At 47.8% G+C, this 22,925-nt stretch overlaps 10 protein-coding genes across 10 annotated transcripts; 5 read left to right on the forward strand and 5 right to left on the reverse strand.

The window, feature by feature from the left end:
• Window positions 1–195: 195 nt before the first annotated feature.
• Window positions 196–945, reverse strand: FOBCDRAFT_323858 (uncharacterized protein; the record flags this gene model as incomplete). The annotated part of the gene is made up of 1 exon (XM_031191768.2): window positions 196–945. One exon carries the CDS (start codon window positions 943–945, stop codon window positions 196–198), a length of 750 nt encoding a protein of 249 aa, XP_031032999.2.
• A 1,611-nt stretch (window positions 946–2,556) lies between these two features.
• FOBCDRAFT_244566 (uncharacterized protein) lies at window positions 2,557–6,564 on the forward strand (the record flags this gene model as incomplete). Its single annotated transcript, XM_059610613.1, has 10 exons — window positions 2,557–2,563; window positions 3,038–3,167; window positions 3,205–3,480; window positions 3,549–3,901; window positions 4,220–4,401; window positions 4,454–4,578; window positions 4,627–4,793; window positions 4,868–4,959; window positions 5,299–6,227; window positions 6,279–6,564. 10 exons carry the CDS (start codon window positions 2,557–2,559, stop codon window positions 6,562–6,564), a joined length of 2,547 nt encoding a protein of 848 aa, XP_059466041.1.
• Window positions 6,565–7,215: 651 nt separating this feature from the next.
• FOBCDRAFT_146166 (uncharacterized protein) lies at window positions 7,216–8,133 on the forward strand (the record flags this gene model as incomplete). The annotated part of the gene is made up of 1 exon (XM_031191770.2): window positions 7,216–8,133. The coding sequence occupies one exon, from the start codon at window positions 7,216–7,218 to the stop codon at window positions 8,131–8,133; it is 918 nt and encodes a 305-aa protein (XP_031033001.2).
• A 217-nt stretch (window positions 8,134–8,350) lies between these two features.
• On the reverse strand, window positions 8,351–9,546 carry FOBCDRAFT_280609 (uncharacterized protein; the record flags this gene model as incomplete). Its single annotated transcript, XM_031191771.2, has 5 exons — window positions 8,351–8,457; window positions 8,545–8,638; window positions 8,692–8,760; window positions 8,819–9,412; window positions 9,469–9,546. The coding sequence occupies 5 exons, from the start codon at window positions 9,544–9,546 to the stop codon at window positions 8,351–8,353; spliced, it is 942 nt and encodes a 313-aa protein (XP_031033002.2).
• A 454-nt stretch (window positions 9,547–10,000) lies between these two features.
• Window positions 10,001–12,010, reverse strand: FOBCDRAFT_244569 (uncharacterized protein; the record flags this gene model as incomplete). The annotated part of the gene is made up of 4 exons (XM_031191772.2): window positions 10,001–10,711; window positions 10,767–10,913; window positions 11,015–11,428; window positions 11,510–12,010. The coding sequence occupies 4 exons, from the start codon at window positions 12,008–12,010 to the stop codon at window positions 10,001–10,003; spliced, it is 1,773 nt and encodes a 590-aa protein (XP_031033003.2).
• Window positions 12,011–13,577: 1,567 nt separating this feature from the next.
• On the forward strand, window positions 13,578–14,325 carry FOBCDRAFT_265010 (uncharacterized protein). The gene has a single exon (XM_031191773.3). It carries the CDS (start codon window positions 13,762–13,764, stop codon window positions 14,197–14,199), a length of 438 nt encoding a protein of 145 aa, XP_031033004.1. The 5' UTR covers window positions 13,578–13,761; the 3' UTR covers window positions 14,200–14,325.
• A 289-nt stretch (window positions 14,326–14,614) lies between these two features.
• FOBCDRAFT_253695 (uncharacterized protein) lies at window positions 14,615–16,599 on the forward strand (the record flags this gene model as incomplete). The annotated part of the gene is made up of 6 exons (XM_059611059.1): window positions 14,615–14,657; window positions 14,706–14,941; window positions 14,995–15,360; window positions 15,408–15,828; window positions 15,878–16,212; window positions 16,270–16,599. 6 exons carry the CDS (start codon window positions 14,615–14,617, stop codon window positions 16,597–16,599), a joined length of 1,731 nt encoding a protein of 576 aa, XP_059466042.1.
• A 77-nt stretch (window positions 16,600–16,676) lies between these two features.
• On the reverse strand, window positions 16,677–17,700 carry FOBCDRAFT_232901 (uncharacterized protein). Its single transcript, XM_031191776.3, has 2 exons — window positions 17,027–17,700; window positions 16,677–16,981 (listed from the first exon to the last, which is right to left on the reverse strand). The coding sequence occupies exons 1-2, from the start codon at window positions 17,610–17,612 to the stop codon at window positions 16,776–16,778; spliced, it is 792 nt and encodes a 263-aa protein (XP_031033007.2). The 5' UTR covers window positions 17,613–17,700; the 3' UTR covers window positions 16,677–16,775.
• Window positions 17,701–17,849: 149 nt separating this feature from the next.
• On the forward strand, window positions 17,850–20,795 carry FOBCDRAFT_169761 (ankyrin repeat-containing domain protein). The gene is made up of 4 exons (XM_059608448.1): window positions 17,850–18,714; window positions 18,975–18,992; window positions 19,101–19,643; window positions 19,683–20,795. Exons 1-4 carry the CDS (start codon window positions 18,011–18,013, stop codon window positions 20,764–20,766), a joined length of 2,349 nt encoding a protein of 782 aa, XP_059466043.1. The 5' UTR covers window positions 17,850–18,010; the 3' UTR covers window positions 20,767–20,795.
• FOBCDRAFT_244572 (uncharacterized protein) lies at window positions 20,779–22,077 on the reverse strand (the record flags this gene model as incomplete). The annotated part of the gene is made up of 5 exons (XM_059610614.1): window positions 20,779–20,835; window positions 20,982–21,194; window positions 21,240–21,562; window positions 21,599–21,703; window positions 22,035–22,077. The coding sequence occupies 5 exons, from the start codon at window positions 22,075–22,077 to the stop codon at window positions 20,779–20,781; spliced, it is 741 nt and encodes a 246-aa protein (XP_059466044.1).
• Between the last annotated feature and the right edge of the window lie 848 nt (window positions 22,078–22,925).

Genomic DNA, 22,925 nt, shown 5'->3' on the forward strand with positions numbered 1-22,925 from the left:
TAAGATTTTTTCCATAACTATATGTAGTAGAGATAATACAAGATCCGATACATGAGAACGAAAGTTGTCAGCTACAGTATAATCGAAGGCCATTTTCCTCCATAGCTTACCACCCGAACATCCGTCTCTCTCCGAAACCACAGCTCAAAAAGCGGTTTGGCTGATCGATGTTTGTCGCACCCGAGCACAGTAGAGTTACTCGTTCTTGTCGGACACCATCCACATGCGGCTAACGATATAAGGCTGGATAATAATGGTGACACTGGGAAACGGAGGGATGACAGGAAGCTTGATGTCATGGTTGATAGTGGTGATGACATGAACCGTCTGAGGGTCAGATGCGCCCGTGGGAATCTTATTCCACGCAATATCCCACTTGATGAAACCATTCTCAAACTTTGTGTCGACGAGCTTCACATATTCGGGGTTGAAATCAATTTTGACTCCCGAGCTGAGCTCCTTGGGGATCAAGGCCGAAAGAAGAAGAAGACCCTTGTCTGTGAGGACATAGGGAATTGGTGGGAGAATGACAGTGTTCTTGCCCTCCTTAGTCTCCGAGCCAGAGGCACCAGCGTCGCCTTCAACAGACTGGACAGCGACGGCGTTATCCTCAGGATCCTCAGGCCATTCAAGATAGACGATTTTGATGTCGGAGGTACCGAAAGCGGTCTCAACAAGGACAGACTTGTTGTTGAAATGGGGTATAGGCAGAAGGATAGGAAGCTCAAACTCAAACTTGACTTCCTTATCCTTAGGGACCTTCTCAAAGCCACCGCTGTAGGCCTTGACGGAAAAGCGAAGACCGCCAGTCCAGATTTCCTGCTCAAAGAACGGGGTGAGGAAGTATCCAGGGATAGTGCCCTTGGCCTTGAGAACGAGCTTGCGGCCGAGACCATGGTAGTGGGCTTCGATGCCCTTGGGGTCGATGGGAACAAGAGAAGCCATTGTTTAAGAGGCCTTGAGTTATGTAGTTGATAGATAAGTAGAATTTTTTGGTTGTTGATGATTTGATATCTTTCCAGCAGAATAGTGATTGGTATTTATAGGCAAATGGAGGCCAGTGTATATCAGATTGATGCCTTCTGTGGCTGTCATTCTCCAGCTGAAAGCAATCTCTTCTGAGCTGATATCACAATAATATGATGCCATATCCAATATTGTCTGAGAAGGTTTAGATATCACATCCGCATCAGGTCTCTTCCCCGACCTTGATTCTCGCATTCAAGAGGCTCAAATACGACAGACCTATGAACACTCTCACATTCGTCCTTGGCCTACGTCTGGAGTAGCACACCCATGCCAGAACAGACTATGTTTCACCGTATTAGGCTCACCCAGCTAGCCACGGGCCGCGGAGAGGCCCGAAGCTGGCCGTTCATTGTCTCAGTGCGATACTCAGAAGTGGAAACGATCACCTCGTTCTCGTATCAAATCACAGCGTTTAGGCAATGTCACATATCAGCAAGGGATAGTTTATGTGATAATGCAGCCTCGTGCACTAGAACGGCCCATGCCACCCTCAGCTCCGCCCGTTGTAGACGTGGCGCATATTTGAACTACCTTATCAGGTTAGTCGATGCAACGCCTACAAACTCCATATATTTTTGTGACAGCCATGGTTCGTTGATGTACAGAAATTCCATCATGTTATTATCTCAGAGCGGCGCCATTGATATGAACTTTGAGACAATTAGAATTTGGCTGAGCTGAAAGCTTTTCTTTGAGGGTGATAAGTGTTGATCGTGGAAGTAGATGTCTCACCTCCCCAAGGGGCCTTCTGTCACATCAACGCTCTACTAGTTCTTCAATGGCAATACCCCTTTCTTGCCAATCACCTTTCCATTGCCTTCCCTCTTGCATGACACCTCAGGACTTTTGTTGGAATCGCGAGTTCCGATTTGCTGCCTGGTCGCATGAGCAGGGCAGCTATTGCTAGGCCCGACATGGAAAAGTCAAGAAGCTCGGCGATAGGAATTAACGGCTTGAAGCTTGATCAGAGAGAAGTATGGCGTGTCCTATTGCTGGGATAGTGACGAAGGTCCAAGTTCCCATGACCTAATCGTTGCGAACAACTCTAGCTTAAGCAGTACCCAGTCTCTACTCGTGGATGGCTCATTCTTCTCTCAGTACAGGCTCTGTACCGTCTAGCATTTTCTGATGAAAGATATGAGTATTTTTCATAGTAGGAGTTAAAATTCTTGCTCGCCTCCGCGCTGTCGTCAACTCCTATGTCAAAATGTAGACAAGTTTTGAGGTGCTCCAAGGCCAGCACTGCCAGCATATTATATGAGTTCGCACTACCCAAGCCCGGGTATCAGCGTCACTACTGACATCGTGTAGAAATCCAGTAAATAAATGATGGATCGCAGTCGCAGATTCGTCTTTGACGACCTCGAGCAATCTGTCGCAAGCAGCTCGACCAAGGTCATTGCCCTACCGGAGATTAAGCTTTAGCATACCAGAAAGCCACAATGCAAGCTATATCAGGCGCAACGGTTTGCTTGCATGCGTCGCACAAATAAGTATCTTGGTTTGCTGTTCCATCGTTACGCTGGTATGGCGGGCAACTCAGCTAGTGTGTCATAGCAAACCCCACGGAGGGCTCTGAAGACGCGACCCAGACTGGTAAGTTAATCTTAATATTTAATAAGAATTAATTTATATTTAACTTATGTTGTAACAAGTATCTTGATTAACATAATATGTATGTAATTTAGTTACAACACAGCCTGAAGTAATTCACGGCTAAATTCCAAAACCTCATGCATAAGCCATGCCACCAAGGAGTGGCTTAAGGCGGAGTGGTAACACTTGGGCATAATCGCGTTTAGTGCACTGCAATGTTGACCTATAGATTTGCTGGAAATCTCTATTTGTAATCCTGAAAACTGCCCTGTAGTAGCTCAAACACGTAGTGAAATGTTATTGGTAGCCTCGTTCTGTACTTGTACAGTTGTACTTGAAACCCGCTTCACAAATCTCTCGTGTGAATTTTCCTTCCTTCTCTTGTGTTTCTAATCTCTAGTAGTCATGGCAGAGCTGGCACTGGCTATTATTCCCCTGGGTGTAACAGTTACATCTGGTCTCGTAAAGTATCTTAAAACCTTTAATGATCACGATGACGATCGCGCTCGACTTGTGCGTCAGGCTGAACGCTTCGAAACCACGTTTCAATCCCTTCGAGCTGCTTTAGATCGTCCCCAGCTCAAACCCAGAGCTTTCTATCTCAGCATCAGAGGCTTCTGCTTGTCTCAGAGAATGCCAAAAGGCATTGGAAGAACTGGACAACCTTCAACAGAAAACCTTCGCCACCATTACCAGCACCGTAGCGACGACTCCCCATGCGCGTACAAAAGGCAAGATCAAGGATGGATATAAGAAGCTCTTATATCCGCTACGAAAGTCCGACATCGAAGCTCTAGAAGGAGCTTTGGAAAAGCTTTCGACAACGCTCAGTCTAGCTCTAGGAATACTTCATCTGTAAGGCGCCCCAGTCTATATCAATTACTCCAGCTGATGAGCTTCAGAGATGAAGAATCTTTAACAAGGAAGATTTTGAATGAACAAATGGTCGAGATTCAGAAAAACACAATCGTCAACTCCAATACATCGACCGCTATCAAAGAGCTACACCAACCTATCTCGCGGATCGATTTGGCCGCCCCCGTTCTCCAGACTTCCGTTGATGCTATTGTTCCCCATTTCGACCAGAGGTTTGACCAGATATCTTACCAGATTTCTTACCAACATGTCCAAATGCAAGCTCAAATCAAGTCACTTCTCGATATGGCCGGACTTGCAAGATATCAGGATCACCTCGGAACAAACCAGCAGCCTTCATACAATCACTCTGGAGAACAAGGCAACTATATTGCGGCCCGTGAGACTGAACAGGAACTGCGTACGCTTTACAAAAGAGCTGATTCGGTGTCGACGTGTTCTTGCCACTTACAACGCGTGCGTCAGAGCAAAAGGTTTGCTCTGGGGCCGGTGCATTTCGCAGAAGAGATGTTACCCAATCTCTCTCACGAGAAAGACTGTGTCTTCTTCATCCCGTCATCAGGCTACGAAAAGACACGAACCGTTCGTTTTACTGGTTTGGCTTCTTTGTTGAAAAAAGGGGTTGAAGTATCATTCTCTATTCGCGCTCGCGCCGGGCGGTTCAGTATCAGCCCTTCTTTTACCTACTTTCCCGTGGTTGATAAGAATGTCGCGCCAGCATTTTTAGTTATGGGCCTTCCTCTTGACGCAATCAAGCTCAAGAATATTAATGAGACAAGATCGAGAGTAATTCTGAACGCGACGCAGCGAAAGCTCCATGAGTTGTTTTGCTCGGAAAGGGCAAGTCCTAACGACGTAACCCAAGATAGTTCTACCCTCCTTCACTTGCTAGGTTTCACAGTAAGATCATATGAAATCAAAGCATAATAGACTATTTAACTAACTTCTTTAGGCATATCACTGGTTAACAACTTTGCAAGGAGCAAATTCCCCATTCGTGCGTTTGACGTGTGAAGCTCTGGTCAATTTTCTTGTTGCCGCAGGTACATCTGTCACAGTTCGCGACAGATATGGAGTGTACGTGCCCCAAAAATACACTGATACCTTCAACTCAATAATTTTAAGTTTAGCATTGCACACAGTAATCGATGGGACCTTTGTTCCCGCCTCCATCTATGGCCAGCTGAATGCTGAGAACGACGTAGAAGAAAGGAGCACTCTATACTTTTCACCTCAGTTTGATAGGCGTGCGCTTCTCGATTATTACGATCATAACCAGAGTGTGGCAAGTAGTAAGTTCCACTATCTTATTGAACCCTGTGTTGCTACCCTTCCTATGATCTTGAAGGCTTACGGCATGTACCAGTTCAATATGGTCCTTTAAGCTTAGCAGTCATTCGGAACAATCTACAAGAAGTGGAGCGACTCCTCTCCCTATATGCTCATATGCTCAAAGAGGTAAGCTTCTACGGAGAGACGCCGTTACACATAGCCATCTACAGGCTGGATATCTTGAAAACACTGGTCAAGAAAGCGAATCCCGAAATTTTGATTCAACGCAGCAATTATGGCGCGACTGTTCTTAGCCTTGCAATACAAGTCAGTCATGAGATTTGTGATAGGGGAAACGCTTTGGATGAGTCATGTTGTCCTTGTACGTTACCGCTTCGGATCATTTTAGCCGCCGGATGTTCCATTATACCTCACCGCGATTTCCTTCAAGATGGTCACCGAGATATTCCAGGATGGTCCTTCTCTGAAGCTTCTCTCCACTGCAAAACACTTCTGGCAAAAGAGCTGCGAAGTCGCCGTAGGCAGCTGCGAGATTTGGTCCGAAACAAGCTTTCAATCACAGAGTTCAGCAAATTTACACCTCTGGAGGAAGTACCCGACATTGACGCCATCGCGATGGATAGGCTACTTCGCCAAAAAGGGATCCTTGGTCTGGGACCCCTCTCGACTTTCGTGGATGAAGACCTGCCTCAACATCCTTGTCGGGATGTTGTTTACTATTCTAAATCAATATTCTTCGACCTGAGGAAGCCAGAAGATGCAGATATCTTCGTTGACTCCGGCTTCAAGATGGTCTGTGCTGATCAAGATCATGACTCTTCATTAGACAGAGCCCTTTTTAACAGACCCGATCCATTGATAGGTTCCATTTCACTCAACTACGCAATATGGCTATTTGATCATCAAGCCCCTCTATGGAAATGGAGCTATAGGTTCACTAGTCCGATGCCTTCTATTTTCGTTCTTGCGGATATTCTCAGTATGCAAGACTACGAATGTCCTTGCCAAGACAACACAAAAGACAGGGTAGAGATTTATCTTTCCGAATCAGTTTTGGTCGACGACTGCTCTTGCCTGTGTTCGCCAGACGGCTGTACTCCCTTCACCTCGAGAATGAGGTGGCTGGCACACCCCTATGAGCAGGCTCAAGACCTCAATCCTCGAGATTATGCCACGCGTTTCGGCTCTTATGTGGAAATATATGGCAAACGCTTGAACCTGAGCCATCACGTCATAATGGTGCGGCAAGCAACATTTGCTGCGCTGGATCTAAAGCATACGTGTTTGGAGAGGCCAGGATATCGTTGGCCCAGTCGATTCCATTGGATGTACTTAACGGACCCAGTGTCAGAACTGGACCCGGATGAGAAGGAGTTCGAGATTCTCAATGTAGATGCGGAGGCAATCAATCAGCTGGAGGATATGGTCGTCATGTTTCAGGACTTTGTGCTAACTGGGCGCCAAACGACTATTTCAAGCAATAGTGACAGTTTTGATATCGATTATTCAGCTTTCAATGAGCCGAGTACCCTTGGTATAGACAACCTTTACTACCAGCGAGCTTTGGAATTCTGGAAGCATATATGGGCAAATAGGATGCAGATTGCCCTGGATACTGTGGCCAAAGGATGGGATAATAACCTTGCTGGACTGAATGATCTTGTGCATATTTCAACTTGCGAGGAGGTAGTACAAGAAACAAGAGACAGCCTTGATGAAGGCGATGATGAGATTTTGAATAGGATTATACAACGGATTCAGGATATCTGAAGAGTTTAATATCTAGAAATAGTTTTTATTAGTTAACTAAATTAAATTATAATTAATATGTTACTATACCTAGTATATATTCTTCTTATTGAAATCTAATTATAGAATATTTGACCTTTATATTCATGCGTGTAGGCTTCTAATAATAACTAAAGAACTCTGACTTGTGAGAGATTAGAGCCGCGGGGAAGGTTCTGGTACTTATAATACATGCTATGAGATGAGCCATGAGTGTCGGGAAAATACGGTTAAAAATAACAAGTCTCTAGATTACGCCGGCTGTTCAAGGACTACCTTCTAGGTCAATGTCTCTTGATAAAATGGCATGTCTTTGGTAGGCTCGTGCTGTCCACTGTTTCATATACCCTGGCTCACGTCGATCACTCGTTTATTTTAGCCATAGAGTTAGTTTAGGACATTTAAGGTTTCTAGCCTGGGCTGACTGGGATTTATTAATTCCGCGCTACTAACATACAGCCCCCAGCCGTAGTATACTGTAATTGTCCCAAATTTATCACACCATGTCATTCTAACGGCACCAGATTTCCCATACAAATTTAGTCGTTGTCAGGCTCTCAGCTCATACAGGCCACTACTTGATGCTCTTCGCGAACTTCGACCACCGAAGTATTACCTCAGTCCAACACCACCATGTCATCCCAAAATACCGACCCTCTGGCTGGACTTGATTCCATCGACTGGTCTCGTCTCAACCACGCCTACGGCCCAGCTGATGATGTACCACTTATTCTAGGGGATCTTCAGTCAAGAGATCCTGAAGTCTACAAGACAGCGCTTGATGCGTGTTGGCCTAACATCTATCATCAAGGCACTCGCTATAGTTCTTCAGTTGCAGCAATTCCCTTTCTATATGCTTTACTTGATAGCCCAGCGACCAAGGACCGCGAAACCCTACTATACCTGATCGTCAGTCTTGCAATTGGTCATCCAAACTGGGCGGTTCCTAACGGGATTGACATCCAAGAATGGGAAAGGCGCCTTGCGGTTATGGACCCTGAAGACCGTGGTCATGCAATGCAAGAGCTCAAAGCCTACAAGGCCGTCGAGCTGGGACTGTCTTCGGTCATGCGTTGCTTGGACGAGGACTCAGCGAGCATGCGAGCCAATGCGGCTCATGCTTTGGCATTCTTCCCGCGTCAATCTGGTCCATCAAGAGTAGCTCTCCTCGACCTACTGAGTCGAGAGACAAATGATAATGTTCGCGGGACAATTGTACTGGCGCTCGCCATCTTATTCGTTAGGGCGGATGATGTGTCAGAGAAAAGGAATGTTATTGAGAAGATCAAGGAGTACTACACGGCTCCCTCGATCCGAGAAGCACCTGACTATATCTTCACATGGTCTTGCGCTGTTGCGCTCTTGATGCTAGATTCAGAGGAAGATGGGTTGGCTGAAACTTTGCAGCGTGTACGAGTGGATGAAGCGTATATGTCCAAGTTGGAATCAACCATTGATCCTAATTCTTGGTTTCCTTTCGCCATATTGGATCTCCGGGATTTGACCAAGTCAGTATTGGAGAACCATCAAAAGGAAGCAGCCGGTTCCTGAGCCTAGACTAAGAGTAGGATAGTTGTATAATGGTAACTTCAAGCGCTCAAAATAGTCACCCTTTCCACTAGGGATTTGAGACTTGTTAAGGCTCTTTTAGCCTCCAACCCCCTGACATCATGTTTGCAAATAGAAATGTCAAATTTTAATAGTAAGGATTATTATAGAATCTATATGTGAGTATATTTACTACTTACTCTTCAAGACAACGTGTCTTTTACTTGTACTTATTGACCTGCTCCTCAGTCCACTCCCAGTACTTTTTCCCAAGGTCAGCATCAAGAAGATCTTTGCGGCACGGCTCGACCTTTCCAAAAGGAGAAACTATTCAACGGATACAGTTAGCTATCAGACTTTTTAAATCGCCGCCTACAATGACGTTGCAGGCATCTTGGAATGACAAAGACTTACCCCAACAACCATTTTCCTTCTCTGTTATGGTAGGAGAATGGCTTGCAAACAGTTGTGTATATGCGCCGTTCTTGGGTGCATGAGCGATGAGTTTCTACGCGGCTATCATCAGTCTATAGTTTCTACATCTGTAAGGCGTTAACTTACGAAGATAGCAAGCTGCATTCTCGGCATGTTCTGCTGTAGGTTGGTCACAAAGTTGCCAGGGTTGAGGGCCTAAATACAATAGTCAGTTTCCAGCATCTTTCAAACGAGAGGATATTGAATGACGAACAATGCTGATGATGCCTTTTCCGGCAGTCCTTCTAGCATACTCAACAGCGTGCAAGACGTTTCCGGCCTTACTTCTTGAATACTTCGGCCAGATCCCTTCTTCATTATGATAGTCCATGTTCGTGAAGTCGATGGCGGGAGTCGGAGCGCCATCGGCAGCACTGGAGGATACCCAAATGATACGAACAGAGTTCTTGGGGGCAATCTGGGCCGTAGCAGCAAGAATAGGATTGAGGAAGTGGGTGAACAAGAACGGCGCTAGGTTGTTCACACCAATCTGCAACTCGTAGCCTTGTACCGTCTTTGACCCCTGCGGAGGCACCATGACACCAGCGTTATTATAGAGTACGTCGAGGCGGCTTTCCTGTGCTAGGAACTCTTGAGCCGAAGCCTTTATAGTGGTGAGATCGTCGAGGACCAGCGGTAGGAAAATCATACTGCCGGTTGAGTTTGGATGAGCCGCCTTGATGTCTCTCATAACCTCGTCGGTCTTGGATCGAGAGCGAGCGGCCATATAGATCTTTCCATTTCTCTGGTATAGAATTGAAGCAAGCTCCTTACCCAATCCGCCAGAAGCTCCAGTGATGAGAAAGACCTAATGGATGTCGTTATTAGACAAGCTACAGTTGTATGTGGTGTAGATTAGCTCACCTTGCCTGCTTGGTCAGGAAGATTTTTCTCTGTCAGGGTCGGCTTGTTGGGAATGATAGTGCTTCGGCGGACACTCATGATGGATAGCTTTGCAATTTGGAGTTGCCAGAGGAAATAGCCTGTCAAAGGATCAGAGGGATATTAATTGACCGTGATGTCGAGATCAGAAAGTATAAAAACCTTGGTGGATGGTGTTCTGGGACTACTGGCGCTGCCTTGAGCTTTATATAGCCAGTTTGTTGTCAATGACTGACAACGAAATGATCATATGTCCGAGGCATCATTAAAATCATGATTGAACTAACAGTTCAAGATGCGGCCGCACTGGGGCGAGTCACGTCTGACGCTGAGCGCCACTTGAGGTGATGCGGCTTCTGCGGCCGCACTCCGCACTCCGCTCCAGCACGTTTCTGGGAGGGCGACTAGAGCAATGTTACGGCAAGAAAACGGTTCACTCTCTTCTCTTTCTTTATAACAGACTTATCTGTCGGGAATAATGTTTCCTCATTCATCAGAACGCAACTAAACTACTCTATTGTAACGTCGTCCTAGCTTCTACCCTTGCTGTGACGTCGTGAACCGCCAACATCTCGCGGTACGTGCTACCAAGCCGCCACCTTGAACTCATGGTATCCAGAAACATATCCAAATCAGCAGCAGCCGTGCGGTAAATTTCATTCCCGCCTTCACCAAGAAGCCAGTGAAATGTCGCTGCACTTGCGTAGATAGAATCCAGCATGAAAGGGCTTACTTTGGACAGCGAGGATATTCCGTCAGTTCTGAATGCGGGTAGCAGTTCCATACCCAGAGTGTGTAGCTGTTCGCTGGCCTGTTCGATGATATGCATGGATTGCCTCTGAAGCTCGATCTCATTCTGTGTCTTGTCACCCGGACTATCAACATATCCAGGCTCTGCACTGATCTTTTCTGGGCAAGTGAAACGGTCGAGAGCGACAAAGAGCGCTGAGCGGGCAATGCATCGCGGTGCGAGAAGTATGGCACTTTTCTCGGGACTAAGAGTCGTAGTCTCATTATCCACGATTGCCCCGAAATCCGACAATTCGCCTGCGAGAGACATGATTTGTTCAATACGAGAACTTGTCATGGCTAAATTATCCCGCGCAGAGCTTATTGCGCGTCCGAGATATATCGAGGCTTGACATAGTCTTGCGAATGGAGACTGCTGGAGCTGATATGATATTGAGGTTGAGTGACTGACAGCCAAGTTTACTTCGCCGCGGTCCTAGATGCGTGTCAGTTGATATAGTGTGAACAGTGTTGAGGTTCTATTAACTTACCCATACGTCGTCATCGACAGGCAGTTTACACTGTGGATGTATATCTGGAAGTAAGCAACGCTTTCTGCTTCCCAGTGACATGAGCTTATCGAGGATATAGATACTCCACCATACTCTCCTTCTCTCTTCAGCCTCTGTCCATGTTGTCTAAAGATATGTCAGCGTATTGCGTCCCTTCTCTTTGTCAATGGGGTCAAGCGACACTGAGCTGATCTTTAAACAACTGCCAAAATATTGAGGAGACATACCACTTGACCCAATGGAGAATAGTCACCGGGAGTGATGCCCAAGACATCAGAGTAGCGAGCGCACGACCCAGCCGTCATCCAAGCCGCCGGATAGATTGCATGGGAATATTCATACAAGGCTACGAGGATCATAGCCTGAAGACAAAGTAGTGAGATGACGCCGTTGCTCTCCAGACTAGCGAGGGAGCTTTTAGCTGTATCATACAATGCTGAGTCGGTTATGTCGACAGCAGGAGTCGTAACAAGCTTCATCCCAAGGAACAGCATCGCTAGATCAGGGCCTGCATTCTGCACCGGGAGGCCCATATCCATCCTCTTTTTAGATATCATAGGAAACCAGGTGTGCACAGTCGCAAAGTAGTTTTGCGATACATCTAGAACGACGTTGCCCTGGCTGAGAAGCGCGAGGACGGGCTAGCAAGGATTAGAGCACTGAACAACAGATATAACAGCGCAGGGATAAAGTGACGATGGAAATTACTGGAGGCAGCATACCGCAGGAATGACGCCGCTGGGGACAGGCAGTCTGGCATGAGACCATATATAGCAGTCAACATCGAGAAACATAGATGCCGGAAAGTGTGTCACTGAGGTTGGGCCTGGATATTCGACGGTGGAGTAAGCAGGCGTGAAACCGATAGATTGGGACGACGAGTTGACGCTATTCGACCCGATGCTGTGCGTATCGATGGAGTCGCAGAATGTCGCGCCTGACGTTGAGCCTTGTTCCAACACTGAACCCGACGATGGGCCTGAAATTGGGCTCAAGATTTGCTGCTCAGCAGCCCTCGGAGAATTGGCCAGACGATTCTCAAGCTCAGTGAGACGCGCCTGCATCATGATCCAATCGCCAGCACTTGGCTGGAAATCAGCGGCAATGCCATACTCGCACAGACGTTGAGTCCGCTTGCATAAGCTACACTCAGGGAGAGCCTTATCGCAGCGCCGCTTCTGCTTTTTGCAGGCTTTGCATGCTTGCTCGCTGCGGTTTGCCATTTCTCGATTTTCGTTGTGTATTATTCATTCAATCAATTGATGGAGACGCGGATGTCAGCCGCACGTTAAAGATATGCGAGTCGACGTACATACTGCCTAACTCCGTGCTTTTACCGCTGTCGGACTTGAAAGGCGGAGATGAGTGCGGAAAATGCGGCCGCATCAGTGGGGCTAATTGATCCCGTCAGTCCGGAGACATCCGTCCATAGCTGCTACCAAATAACCAACCGTGCCTCCCGTACGGATCAAAGTCAATCAATATGCAAGAGTCTCTTATAAAAGAACTGATCTGAGCTCCTTGACAAATGCAACGATATTGCGCTATTCTGCGACCATGCTGACTCATGAGCATCGTCCACTTGGAACGGATTCACCGTCGACATCTCATGGCCGGAATGAGATAAGAGACGCCACAACTTAATCGCTCTATAAATAAATGGAGGCTTTGCAAGTTAACTTGCTACGTAGTATTGCATTCTTGCTTTACAGAGTGGCGCCCGGAAAGCCACAAAGTCAGCTTCGTTGTCTGGAATGCCAGCGAGGGCAAATGAAGTCGCTACCCTACAGCATGCAAATATTCCTTCAACCGCACTTTTCCCTGATTTCTATGCTATCTTCTCCTACAAAAGATCCTTCTACGTCCGTAACACGATACTTTACCATTTTAGATAATAATTAAACACATGGGAAGAGGCTTATGAGTCTCGAGATATCTGGATGCAGTATTAGTCGTGTAACGCCGCTGATTGCCGCATTGGGAGAGGATGTCATGCAGCGGAAATTTACGCTCTTAAGCTAGAAGTTAGAGTTATCATGCATACCAATATCACGGACGGAAGCTCAATCATTACTTCCAGCAGAATTTTCACAAATAATTCTCGTCATTCTGGGCAATGCCTTGACCGAATGGAAGATCAAAGCCTCAATCTCGATCTGTTGTTGATCGTCAATTGAGAATACAATCATTAGACGATGATCTTCCATGATTCTCAGTCTCCAGCAGCGATCGCAATTACATCATCACAAAGCTCCAGTGCCGAAGCAACGCACGTGTGTCGAGCTTTGGCCTCGCATCGCTAAGATTACCTCAACAATAAACACGAACATGACCTTCACCGACTCTGCTTTACGAGGTCTCCTAAGACAACTTCGCATTGAGTTGAAATGCAAGGGCAAGGGACAAACAATAGTTCCTGCTGATCCGCTCGTATTGCCAGAAGCTCGTTACTGCTTCTGGCACCAAATGCGCAGGGGTACAGAATCTAAGAATAAATCACGCCCTGATTCGCTGAAAAAGCGTCCCGCTAAACTTGTACCGGTTAAAGCTCAGCCGTAGCTCTAGGGGTTCCCCAGGTCTCGAAGGGGCTGGCCGGACAAAAAGACGGGAAATCGGCAGATGGGGTCAGTGAGAGAAATGTCTGGTCTATTCTGTCATACCATGGAAATGGGTTCTAGAATGTGAGGCTGGGTCTAAGCCTGGATCAAACGTTACCATCAACTGATCAACTGTAGTATCGGCTAGAGCGACATCAGAGCTCAACACTATGGAGCCGATGAGCCGAGAGATATGAAGTCATGAGTCTATTAATACCTTTGCAAGATCTATAAAGACTCACTAATCAACCTGCGATTATTAGCATTCTCATCATCAATCATCTCATCTTCTCCACAAGCACTCTTCACTCACAACCACCAACTCTTTACACAAACAACTCTTCCCACCTACATCTCTTCCACTTTCAACCATCAAAATGAAGTTCACCGCTGCTCTCATCGCTCTCGTCTCCGCCACCGGCGCCGTCGCAGCCCCTGCCCCCGCCGACTCCGTCTCCATGATGGCCGCCTCTCCCCAGTGGACAATCCAGTCTCTCTCCCGCTCATGCGACAAGGCTGATACCACCTGCACTTGGAACTTCAAGATCAACACCGGCAGCGGTGCCGCCACCGCCTGCAAGTACGTCGTCAAGGGCAAGCCCGCCTCCAAGGCCAACGGCGGCCCTGCCAAGTGCGGCACCTTCACCATCACCTCTGGCTGGAGCGGCCAGTTTGGCGCCGACAAGGGCTTCACCACCCTCTCAGTCGTCAGCAGCAAGAAGCAGATCATCTACCCTAGCTACACTGATAAGCAGCTCGCTGGGGGCAAGGTTGTCAAGCCTGACCAGAGCTACTCCCCCGCTGCTCTCCCTTAAGCGGTTATGAGATTACGATTTAGATGGAGGATATGATTTGGAGGACGAGCGATAGTAATGTTAATAATTAGAGGGTGGATTAGAAGAATATATATCAGTATAGACTAAATAATCTGTTACACACCATTTCATGAACCTGCCCATCTTGGTGATCTCAATTGGTCTTCAGCTTACAACTGCATGTCGCGAGCTGCGGCTCAAGGTTTACAGGCAATTGCATCTTTGCCGAATCATACAAATCCCCGATAAGCCTTCGGCAATACCCGCCGATCGCCAAGCAATCACATCAGATGCGGGGTCGCATCAAAAAGGGCGCAAGGCGGGAGAAACGTGGACACCAAGATCTTATCAGATCAATCTAACTCGCACCATCACCAGATCGCCCTAACTGGAGCGATCAACTTTCTCTGCCACAATGGTCTTTTACCCACCATCATGGGTACCAAAACTGCCGATAGGTACCTACAAAAAAGCATTGTTCCGGCCAGGTCGCTAATCTCGCCCAGACCCTCCGGATTCCATCAGTGTTGCCGAGTTCATGAGCTCGGAAGAGTATGGCCAGTATCCCATTGCGAAAGCGCGACATCCATACACGTGTGGATTGACTGGAAAGACGCGTACAGCTGAAGAGGTTATCCGCAGAGAGGACCTCCTTGCGCGGGGCATCGGCAAAGCCCTTCAACTTGACTCACAATCCGGGTCGGAATGGGATCGTGTCTGCGTCATATTCTCTCTCAACACCGCAAGTAGACTGATTCACAAACAGCTGAATCATTTGGGCTGATCTTGAGATAGATTGACTATATCCCCCTCACGCATTCCATCCATCGTCTAAATGGCATCGCCAGTCTGAGCAGCGCAGCCCTGTCGGCATCTGAGTTGGAGCACCAGCTCCGCGCCTCACGCGCAAAAGCAATTTTTACTTGTGCGCCCCTTCTGGATACTGCGCTCAAAGCTACAGAGGTAGTGGGTATATCGCGACAAAATGTGTTTCTGCTTCCAGTGCCCGGCGATACGAGTAGGCACGGTTACAAGACAATCGACGACCTCATTCAAGACGGAGAGAAACTACCTGCGTTGCCGTCGCTGCGGTGGACGAAGGGACAAGGCGCTCGTCAAACAGCCTACCTCCTGTATTCGAGCGGAACATCCGGCTTGCCAGTAAGTCATCAGTCAGCGCGTTTTATCTTTCGCTAACTGTTAGGAAGAAACCCGTCATGCTCTCGCACTACAACATCATATCAGGCATCATTCAGACATGCACATTCGACTCGGTCTCCCGAAAAGCTGACGGCATTGATACACAAGTGATGCTGGGAGTGTTGCCATTCAGTCATGTCTTTGGGCTGATGCTCATCACTCACTTGGGGACCTACCGCGGCGACGAGATTATTGTTCTGCCTCGCTTCGAATTCGAGCCCTTTCTAGCTGCGGTCAGTCGCTTCAAGATACAGCAACTCCCAATTGTCCCCCCCATTGTGATTCAGATGCTAGATAGGAGGGAGCTATGTAGCAAGTATGATTTGAGCAGTGTCAGGTTTGTGTATACCGGTGCTGCACCGCTTGGAAAAGAAACTGTGGATGATCTGTTGAGTGTCTATCCGAAGTGGCGTCTTGGACAAGGTTACGGTAGGCCGATGAGTACCACGGTATTTTGTCTGTCATTAACTGGTACTAGGTATGACCGAGACTGCTACCGTCTTCATACAAAGCAGCGAGCATGATACACAAGTCGGCACAACGGGATCATTGCTTCCTGCAGCCAAGGCCAGGATCGTTGACCCCGATGGACGAGAGATCACTGAATACGAAAAGCCAGGTGAACTGCTGATCCAAAGCCCAACTGTTTCTCTTGGTTATTTCAACAACCCAAAGGCTACTGCTGAGACATTCTTCGAAGATGGTAACGGCCGCTGGATTCGAACGGGTGATGAGGTGCTAGTTCGCATGGCTGAGAGTGGGAACGAACATTTTGTCGTTGTTGATCGAGTCAAGGAGCTCATCAAAGTCAAGGTTAGCAACAAGTATCATCTCCAACTTTTCTCGCCTCACTGATGACCATATGAATAGGGCCATCAAGTCGCGCCTGCAGAGCTCGAGTCACACCTTCTCACCCATTCCGCCGTGAGTGACTGCGCAGTCATTCAGATTCCCGATGCAAGAGCTGGAGAGGTTCCAAAAGCATTCGTAGTCAAAGCAAACCATGCATATCAGTCTGATGAGGAGCTGGCGCGGGATATCCAGCGCTATGTTGAGGAGCACAAAGCTAGGTATAAGTGGCTGAAGGGCGGAGTCGAGTTCATCGATGCGATACCGAAAAGTCCGACTGGGAAGATCTTGAGACGCAAGCTGAGGGATAGGGAGAGGGAGGCTAGAAAATCGAGAGGAGCAAAGTTGTGAGTTCGCTGGCATGCTCTGAGGGAACTTTCAGGGATGGATAGACGATTCTTACTTCTGATCATTAACAAACAGAAATTCATTACTTCATATCGTTAAAACATCAAGACAAATACATAAACTGAGAACAGTCCATCCCAGTGACAAGAAGCCGCATGCAATTACAGCGCGCTCTCAATCTACAGCTCCTCGGTTCCCTCAGTCTCCTCATCTCCTCGAGTCTCCTCGGCTTCCTTCTTAGCACCTTCTTTAGAAGACCTCTGAGCGTGTAACTCAACCGTGATATGATCTCCAATCTGGACCTTACCGCCATACCCAAAGGTATACCTGACACCATCACCCGCCTGCTTCTTCTTATCCCAGTTGCTAAAGTCAACAAGATCATCTACTCCCGTTAGTTCAAACCTCTTCACGCGTCAATGTCACTTACCCTCACAAGCATCCTTGCCAGGCTCAACCTTACTCCCCGCAAACAAAGGCGCCAACCACGTAACAACACCCGGCGCAAAGAAGGCACTCCCATCAATCTCAGCGATGAATTTGCGCTCCATCTGCTTACCCTCCTTGACAAGCTCCTCATGATACTTGCGTACCGCCCAAGGAAGATTCTTGTAATCAGTCCGCATAACCCTGAATCCATCGGGATGCATGAAGCGATCAAAATCCCCAGGGTACGGAAGATCACGACCGTCGTCTGTCTTCCAGTGATTATCGAGGAAGTTCATCGCCCATGCTATTTCCTTAGGTGCGCGCGAGGGATCTTGAACGGTGTAGATCTCAGCTTCGAACTGAGAGCTGACGCGACAATCTGTCTTCCAGAGAGACTTTTCGTGCGCAGCATCTGCGATGCGGATTTGATCCATTAATTCGTGGGCTTTGGCCGTATTGCCGTTGACTTGGGCTTCAGCTGCTTGGCGCATTATGTCGAGTCTGGCGGTGTCGCCTATCTGAATGTCGATGAGCTGCGCCGTCGCCTGCGAGGCGAGCACAGAGAGGATCGCGTTGGTTGGCTTCATTGTTGTTGGCGGTGAGATTGTGATGTGAAACGGTGACAGGCTGACAAGGCTGGGTGGGAATATTTATCGCAACAGAGCTCGGTCATTTCCTGTTGGAGAAATTACCGGTTAAACGTCTGAGCCAATAACTTGCTGTAGGATTAGCTACTGTTGGCTCGGAGCGGGTTATTGATTTTACTCTTTGACAAGGCTGACACGGCGCTTAGCTTGACTTGACGTGGCACAGCTCACGATAAGCGTAAGATCAATGCACGCAGTCTATGGTAGCACTAATATTAGGCAGTAGTGCCCATGCACGGGGGTCTGAGTCATGGAATAATCTGGCACTTTAATCACCAAAGGCAGAAAACTCGAACAGTTCAGCCATCGTCCCGCACAACCTCATCTCAAATCTCAACATGTCGGATCAATCACCATGCGCAATTCTTCCAGAGTCTATCGACATTCCCCGCATCACGCTTACGAAACAAGAGTCAACACTGAATTACTACGGCCCTATTGACGCTTCACTTCCTATCGAGGCGTCAAAATTCCTCGCTCGCAATACCGACGTAGTAGAGCAGGAATTGAAACCCAGCATAAAGGCGTTCCTAAAGACTACGCAAAACGACTGCTCTGGCCTTACAGAAGAGAAAAAAGCATGCTGGCTTACCATCCGCATCACAAAGCCTTGTAACGCATTCAAAATCCCGAGATGGCATCAAGATGGCCCTATGTTTGAGTACGACCAAGGACGCGAAGATGTTGTGAGAAGCAAGTATGCGCTCACGTTACTCGGGCCATCTACGCTCATGCTGCAGCCGGACGAACATGTCTTCACCACGCAGCATGAAGCGGAGGCGCGGTATTACTGGTGGCAAAACAAAACCGATGGCCCTGAGCCCTCCGAAGACGAGATGTATGAAGCAGATGATCTATTGCGGGAGTCGCTTGGCAATGCATTCAAAGACACTCCTAGAGTTCAGGTTGGACACGGTCAAGTCGTTCGGTTTAGCTGGGGAAGGGATGATAGCCCCGTGCATTCAGAGCCCGATCTTGTTTCCGATAGGGTTTTCATGACTGTGTTGTATGGAAGTGAATCGGAGTTACGAACCATGAGTAAGTGGAGAGAGGCTGCGTACGGAGTGTTCTCTGTAGAGTAGCTGTCTGTCTTCTTCAAGGTTCTTCAATCTTGGTTTATCGTTGCTGGACGCTCGAGAGATATAAGTAGGAAGTAGATGGGTTTCTTATTTCCTAAGACCTGGTCTTGATGGACTATCATTTTTCTTGTTTTATGTTACGTTTGGAATTCAGATGCACGTTCTCAAGAGGCCATGCGTGCTTATTGAAGAACTAGAAATCCCTTCTATCTGGGGGCGTAAGCATGACCAAAATGCCAAGGTTATATATAAGGCGGGGCTGCTGCCTAAGAATATTCTCATCTCGTCGTCCCACAAAACTGATTGACTTGAGACGGAGAAACGCCTTGCTCTACTAAACTCACTCAAGCGTCAAGGTCGGCAATATGAGTTTCCATTCGCTGCCCGTTGAACTGGCCGAACATCTCGCGCTTTACTGCGCGCCTCAAGACCTCTCGCGTCTGTCTCGCGTTAACCACGCGTTTCACGCTATTTTCAACTCGGCCCTCTACAAGCGCAACGCCGCTGTCACAGGCCTGCCATCGTGTTATCCATGGACCAACAAACACGATCCACAGTATTGTAAGCAATGTCCCGCCGATAAGGCCTCAAGGTCATGTCTTCATTGGGCCGTCGATCACGACTCACTCTCTACAATCAAGCTGGCGGTTGCTTATGGGTCCGATATCAACAAGATCAACGACGTTGCCGACTACATCCCTTATGAGGAAGACCCTGACTCTATTCCTATTTGCGGGAGAATCATTCGGGTGCAACTCGCAACGCCACTGCATCTTGCCATCTTTCAGAAGCGCTTCGAGATTGTACGATGGCTTCTTGACAATGGCGCTAGTACGGATGTCTGGCCAGATACGCTCTGCAATTGTCGAAAGAATGCAAGAGTGGTCAATAGGTATGATTGGCTACCACTACACTATGCTATATGCCACAGCACCCATGAGATCTTCCAGCTGCTGCTAGAGCGAGACGTTATTTACTCTGCGATTTCCGATGATGGAAACATCTCTGGGCTTCATTGCGCTATCGCAGAAGGGTCTCTTTCTGCAATTGATGCATTCATTCAGCATAAAAGTTTCAGTCCTACTGATCGAGACGCTACGCGTCAGACGCCGCTCCATTGGGTTAAACATTGCAAAGACCAGGAAGTAGCCTGTGCGATAGTTGAGCAGTTAGCCCAATGGGGTGTCCCTCTGGATGCGGAAGCTGAATCTCAGTGGGGAGATTGGCATGGCGGCACAGCCCTAAATATGCTTATCGGAAGGAGAAAGTTTGAACCTGCTGTTAAACTACTACAGCTTGGAGCAGATCCGAAGATCCAACAAGTCGAAGATGGGTGCCTGCGGCTGTTGGACAACTGCATTGAAGGTCGTGATAGAGAAGACATGTCCAACTGTTCGCCGGATCGTGCGGAGAGAAGGAGAGAGGCCGGGTTGGAGTTACTGAATCTCCTGATCCAAAAGGGAATCGATCCTGGCAGACCTCGTGAACTCGGCAGATCCCACGATCTAGAGAACCTAGACCTTGACGAGCCAAGACCGCTGTTATCAGCACTCATGATGTCCGACGCGCGATGCATACAAGTTCTTCTCGACGCCGGAGCAATGGCTCGTGAAGCTATTTATGAGAATCACCATGATAATCTTCTCCGAGACTTTGTCGAGATGATGGTGGATGCCATGGAAGAGGGCATATCTCTCCGAGAGATGAGAGACGAAGTTGAGTCGCGCAAAGAGTCTGTGTGTCTGCTTCTCGATGGAGGGGCTCGAATAGACTCGAGAGACGGTCAATACTCGGCGTTGAGCAAGGCGTGTGAGATTGAGCAGGGGTTCGGGATAGTTAGCTTTCTGGCTGAGAATGCAACTCGCAGGAATGCGGAGGTGGAATATGTTGTTGCTTTGAGGGACACGTATAGGAGGGATGAACCTGTATGGGAGAAATTGGATCGGTTCTATCATAAGTTGATGGCTGAGAAGAATGATCGAGAAGGAATGCAGGACATCAAGGACTCTGCATGAAAGAATGCATTACTATAGGTACATGCGGATTATTACATTCTCATCTAGGTGCGCAACGATCTGACAGGACTAGGTAAATGATTGCATGTGATAATCCGTGAATGAGAGTATCAGAAGCCCAAGTATATCCAGCTAAACTTCAGAATGAGAAACGCAATAAATACACCACCCAAATACAAGAAAATAGTCGGCGCCGCCCTTTTAACCTCCTGAACTTGCTTCTTCCAAATCGTTCTCGCAAGTGCAGACCCTTCATTGACACGTGGAAACGGTACATCTGGAACATCTCTTCTGAGAAACTCGCACAGGGGCTCCCACCCAGGACTAAGCTTGTACAGTAACAGATTCTCAGGGGGAACGAGTTCTTTGACGGTATCGTTGTGTCTGTCGTATATTACACGTAGATTGGAAATGGCTTCGTCAACGTTCTACGAGCGAGTCCATCCTAGCAGCATCTTCTGGAGATTCTCAACATATGAAGTCTGCCCTTTACCTCGTGTAAGAGGCTCGACCCAGTCGCGGATGAAGTTCTGCACTGGATCAAAGTTCGACTTCAATAGCTGCGTGACTGATGGTTCCCAGCGGTCGAATGGCCTTTCGCAAAGGATAACCTTGGCGTCAGGATAGTTCCGAATAAGAGACTCAGAAAAAGGGCCTGCAATATCGGTGATGGCTTCGCATGGTCCGAAGAGCTGATCCCAGTCTTCTGCCACCATGCCCTTTCCGTTATAGGATTGGAGGGTTGGGAAGAGTCGGTTTAAGGCTTCGCCGAAGAACATCCAGTGCTCAAGGTTGTCTAGCGTGTGCATGCAGTGTTAGACATCTTTATAACCTAGCTCTGAGAGGGCGAGACACATAGAGTAGGAACCTGTTCGGGGGGGACCAACGCTGAGAGCGGCCGGTTTGGTGGCTGGGGCGCTGAGGATAGGCGGATTTGCTTTTCAGACATTGTGAAGAACTATTTTACTAGAAGTTTGTTCCACATTGACTAGCTTTACTGGACGATGACCTAGACGTTATATAGCAATGAGATCTATTTACCCCCAAGAGAGAACTATCTCCAAGCCATACCCATTGATTAATCTGGCATATGTCTGGGGTAACACCGAAGACAGTATAATCCAACCTCTTTCCAATCACCATGGAGGATACAGGCGCAGCGCTTGGCAGCTGCTCTATGCTGACACCGAAAGCTGTCGGACGTTGTAGTCGCCATCCACTAACTGCTCCCGCTAATAGGAGATAGCAGACAAGAGCTGCAAGATTACCTTCTGAAGTTGCCAATCTGATGGGACTGGCAACATAAGCCATGTAGAGTTTTGGGGGCTATACGCCCGATCGAACTCGGGTTCTTGGCTCGCCACCGTTATGGCTACATCTTATGTCATGTGAGTCTTGGCTCTATACACGGCATGCCTGGAAGACAAGCTGTATTCTATTGTGAGCTTTCTCCTTGGATCTTGGCGCTCAATTACTGGCGGAATATCCTACCGCTGGTGGCTAATCCTCCGCTAGGTATCGGATTATGGCTAGGCGTAAGCTTGAGAGCAGCAAAGCAGCGGTAAAGGAAGAGAAATCTACGTCGTGAGAGGGTTCAGTCGCGCTTTTGGCTGTTTTCGCTTGATACATAAGTGACTTCTACGCTGGTGAAGAAAGAGGGCACATCTCCGACCTAAATAGTATATCGATTCCATTGAACCTCACATCTCAAGTAACAACAGAGCCTTCCATCAAAGCCCCAAAACATCCCGAGTAAAATACACAGATTCATAAAGCTTGAAATAGGAAGCAAAACTATGTTTACAGCTCTTACTCGGATGAAAACTCCTGACATCCCATAACAAGCATATTTTTTTGCAACAGTCGTTTAATCCTCAGCCGCAAAACCCCTGAAATTAGACCCTCCCACTATTCTGATTCAACCCTAGCAGGTCAGCTAGCGCCAGGGGTCCTACAAGTTTATCGATTTTTGGGCTCAATAGCGCTGAAAGCTATTGAGCCCCGAACGTTCCAAGGGTCCACCAATAACGCCTAAAAACACCAAAATCCACTTAGAAATGCCACGATGAGAGAAAGCGTTATGGCTTATTCCATTTCGTCTATTTACCTCCGCGGATTTTATGGGACGACTGCAGTAGTTATCTGCTAGATACCGGCTG

This window comes from Fusarium oxysporum, chromosome X (assembly GCF_013085055.1).
Source record: "Fusarium oxysporum Fo47 chromosome X, complete sequence".
Classification (NCBI taxonomy): Eukaryota; Fungi; Ascomycota; class Sordariomycetes; order Hypocreales; family Nectriaceae; genus Fusarium; species Fusarium oxysporum.

What these genes read in the sequence shown, in the direction of transcription:
- FOBCDRAFT_169761 (XM_059608448.1), top strand. Translation starts at nt 18,011, where the DNA reads ATGTCGGATCAATCACCATGCGCAATTCTTCCAGAGTCTATCGACATT. An exon ending in AATGCAAGAGTGGTCAATAG is followed by an intron (nt 19,644 to 19,682) that starts GTATGATTGGCT and finishes TATATGCCACAG; the next exon opens with CACCCATGAGATCTTCCAGC.
- FOBCDRAFT_265010 (XM_031191773.3), top strand. Translation starts at nt 13,762, where the DNA reads ATGAAGTTCACCGCTGCTCTCATCGCTCTCGTCTCCGCCACCGGCGCC.
- FOBCDRAFT_232901 (XM_031191776.3), bottom strand. Translation starts at nt 17,612, where the DNA reads ATGAAGCCAACCAACGCGATCCTCTCTGTGCTCGCCTCGCAGGCGACG. An exon ending in TGGCAAGGATGCTTGTGAGG is followed by an intron (nt 16,982 to 17,026) that starts GTAAGTGACATT and finishes TAACGGGAGTAG; the next exon opens with ATGATCTTGTTGACTTTAGC.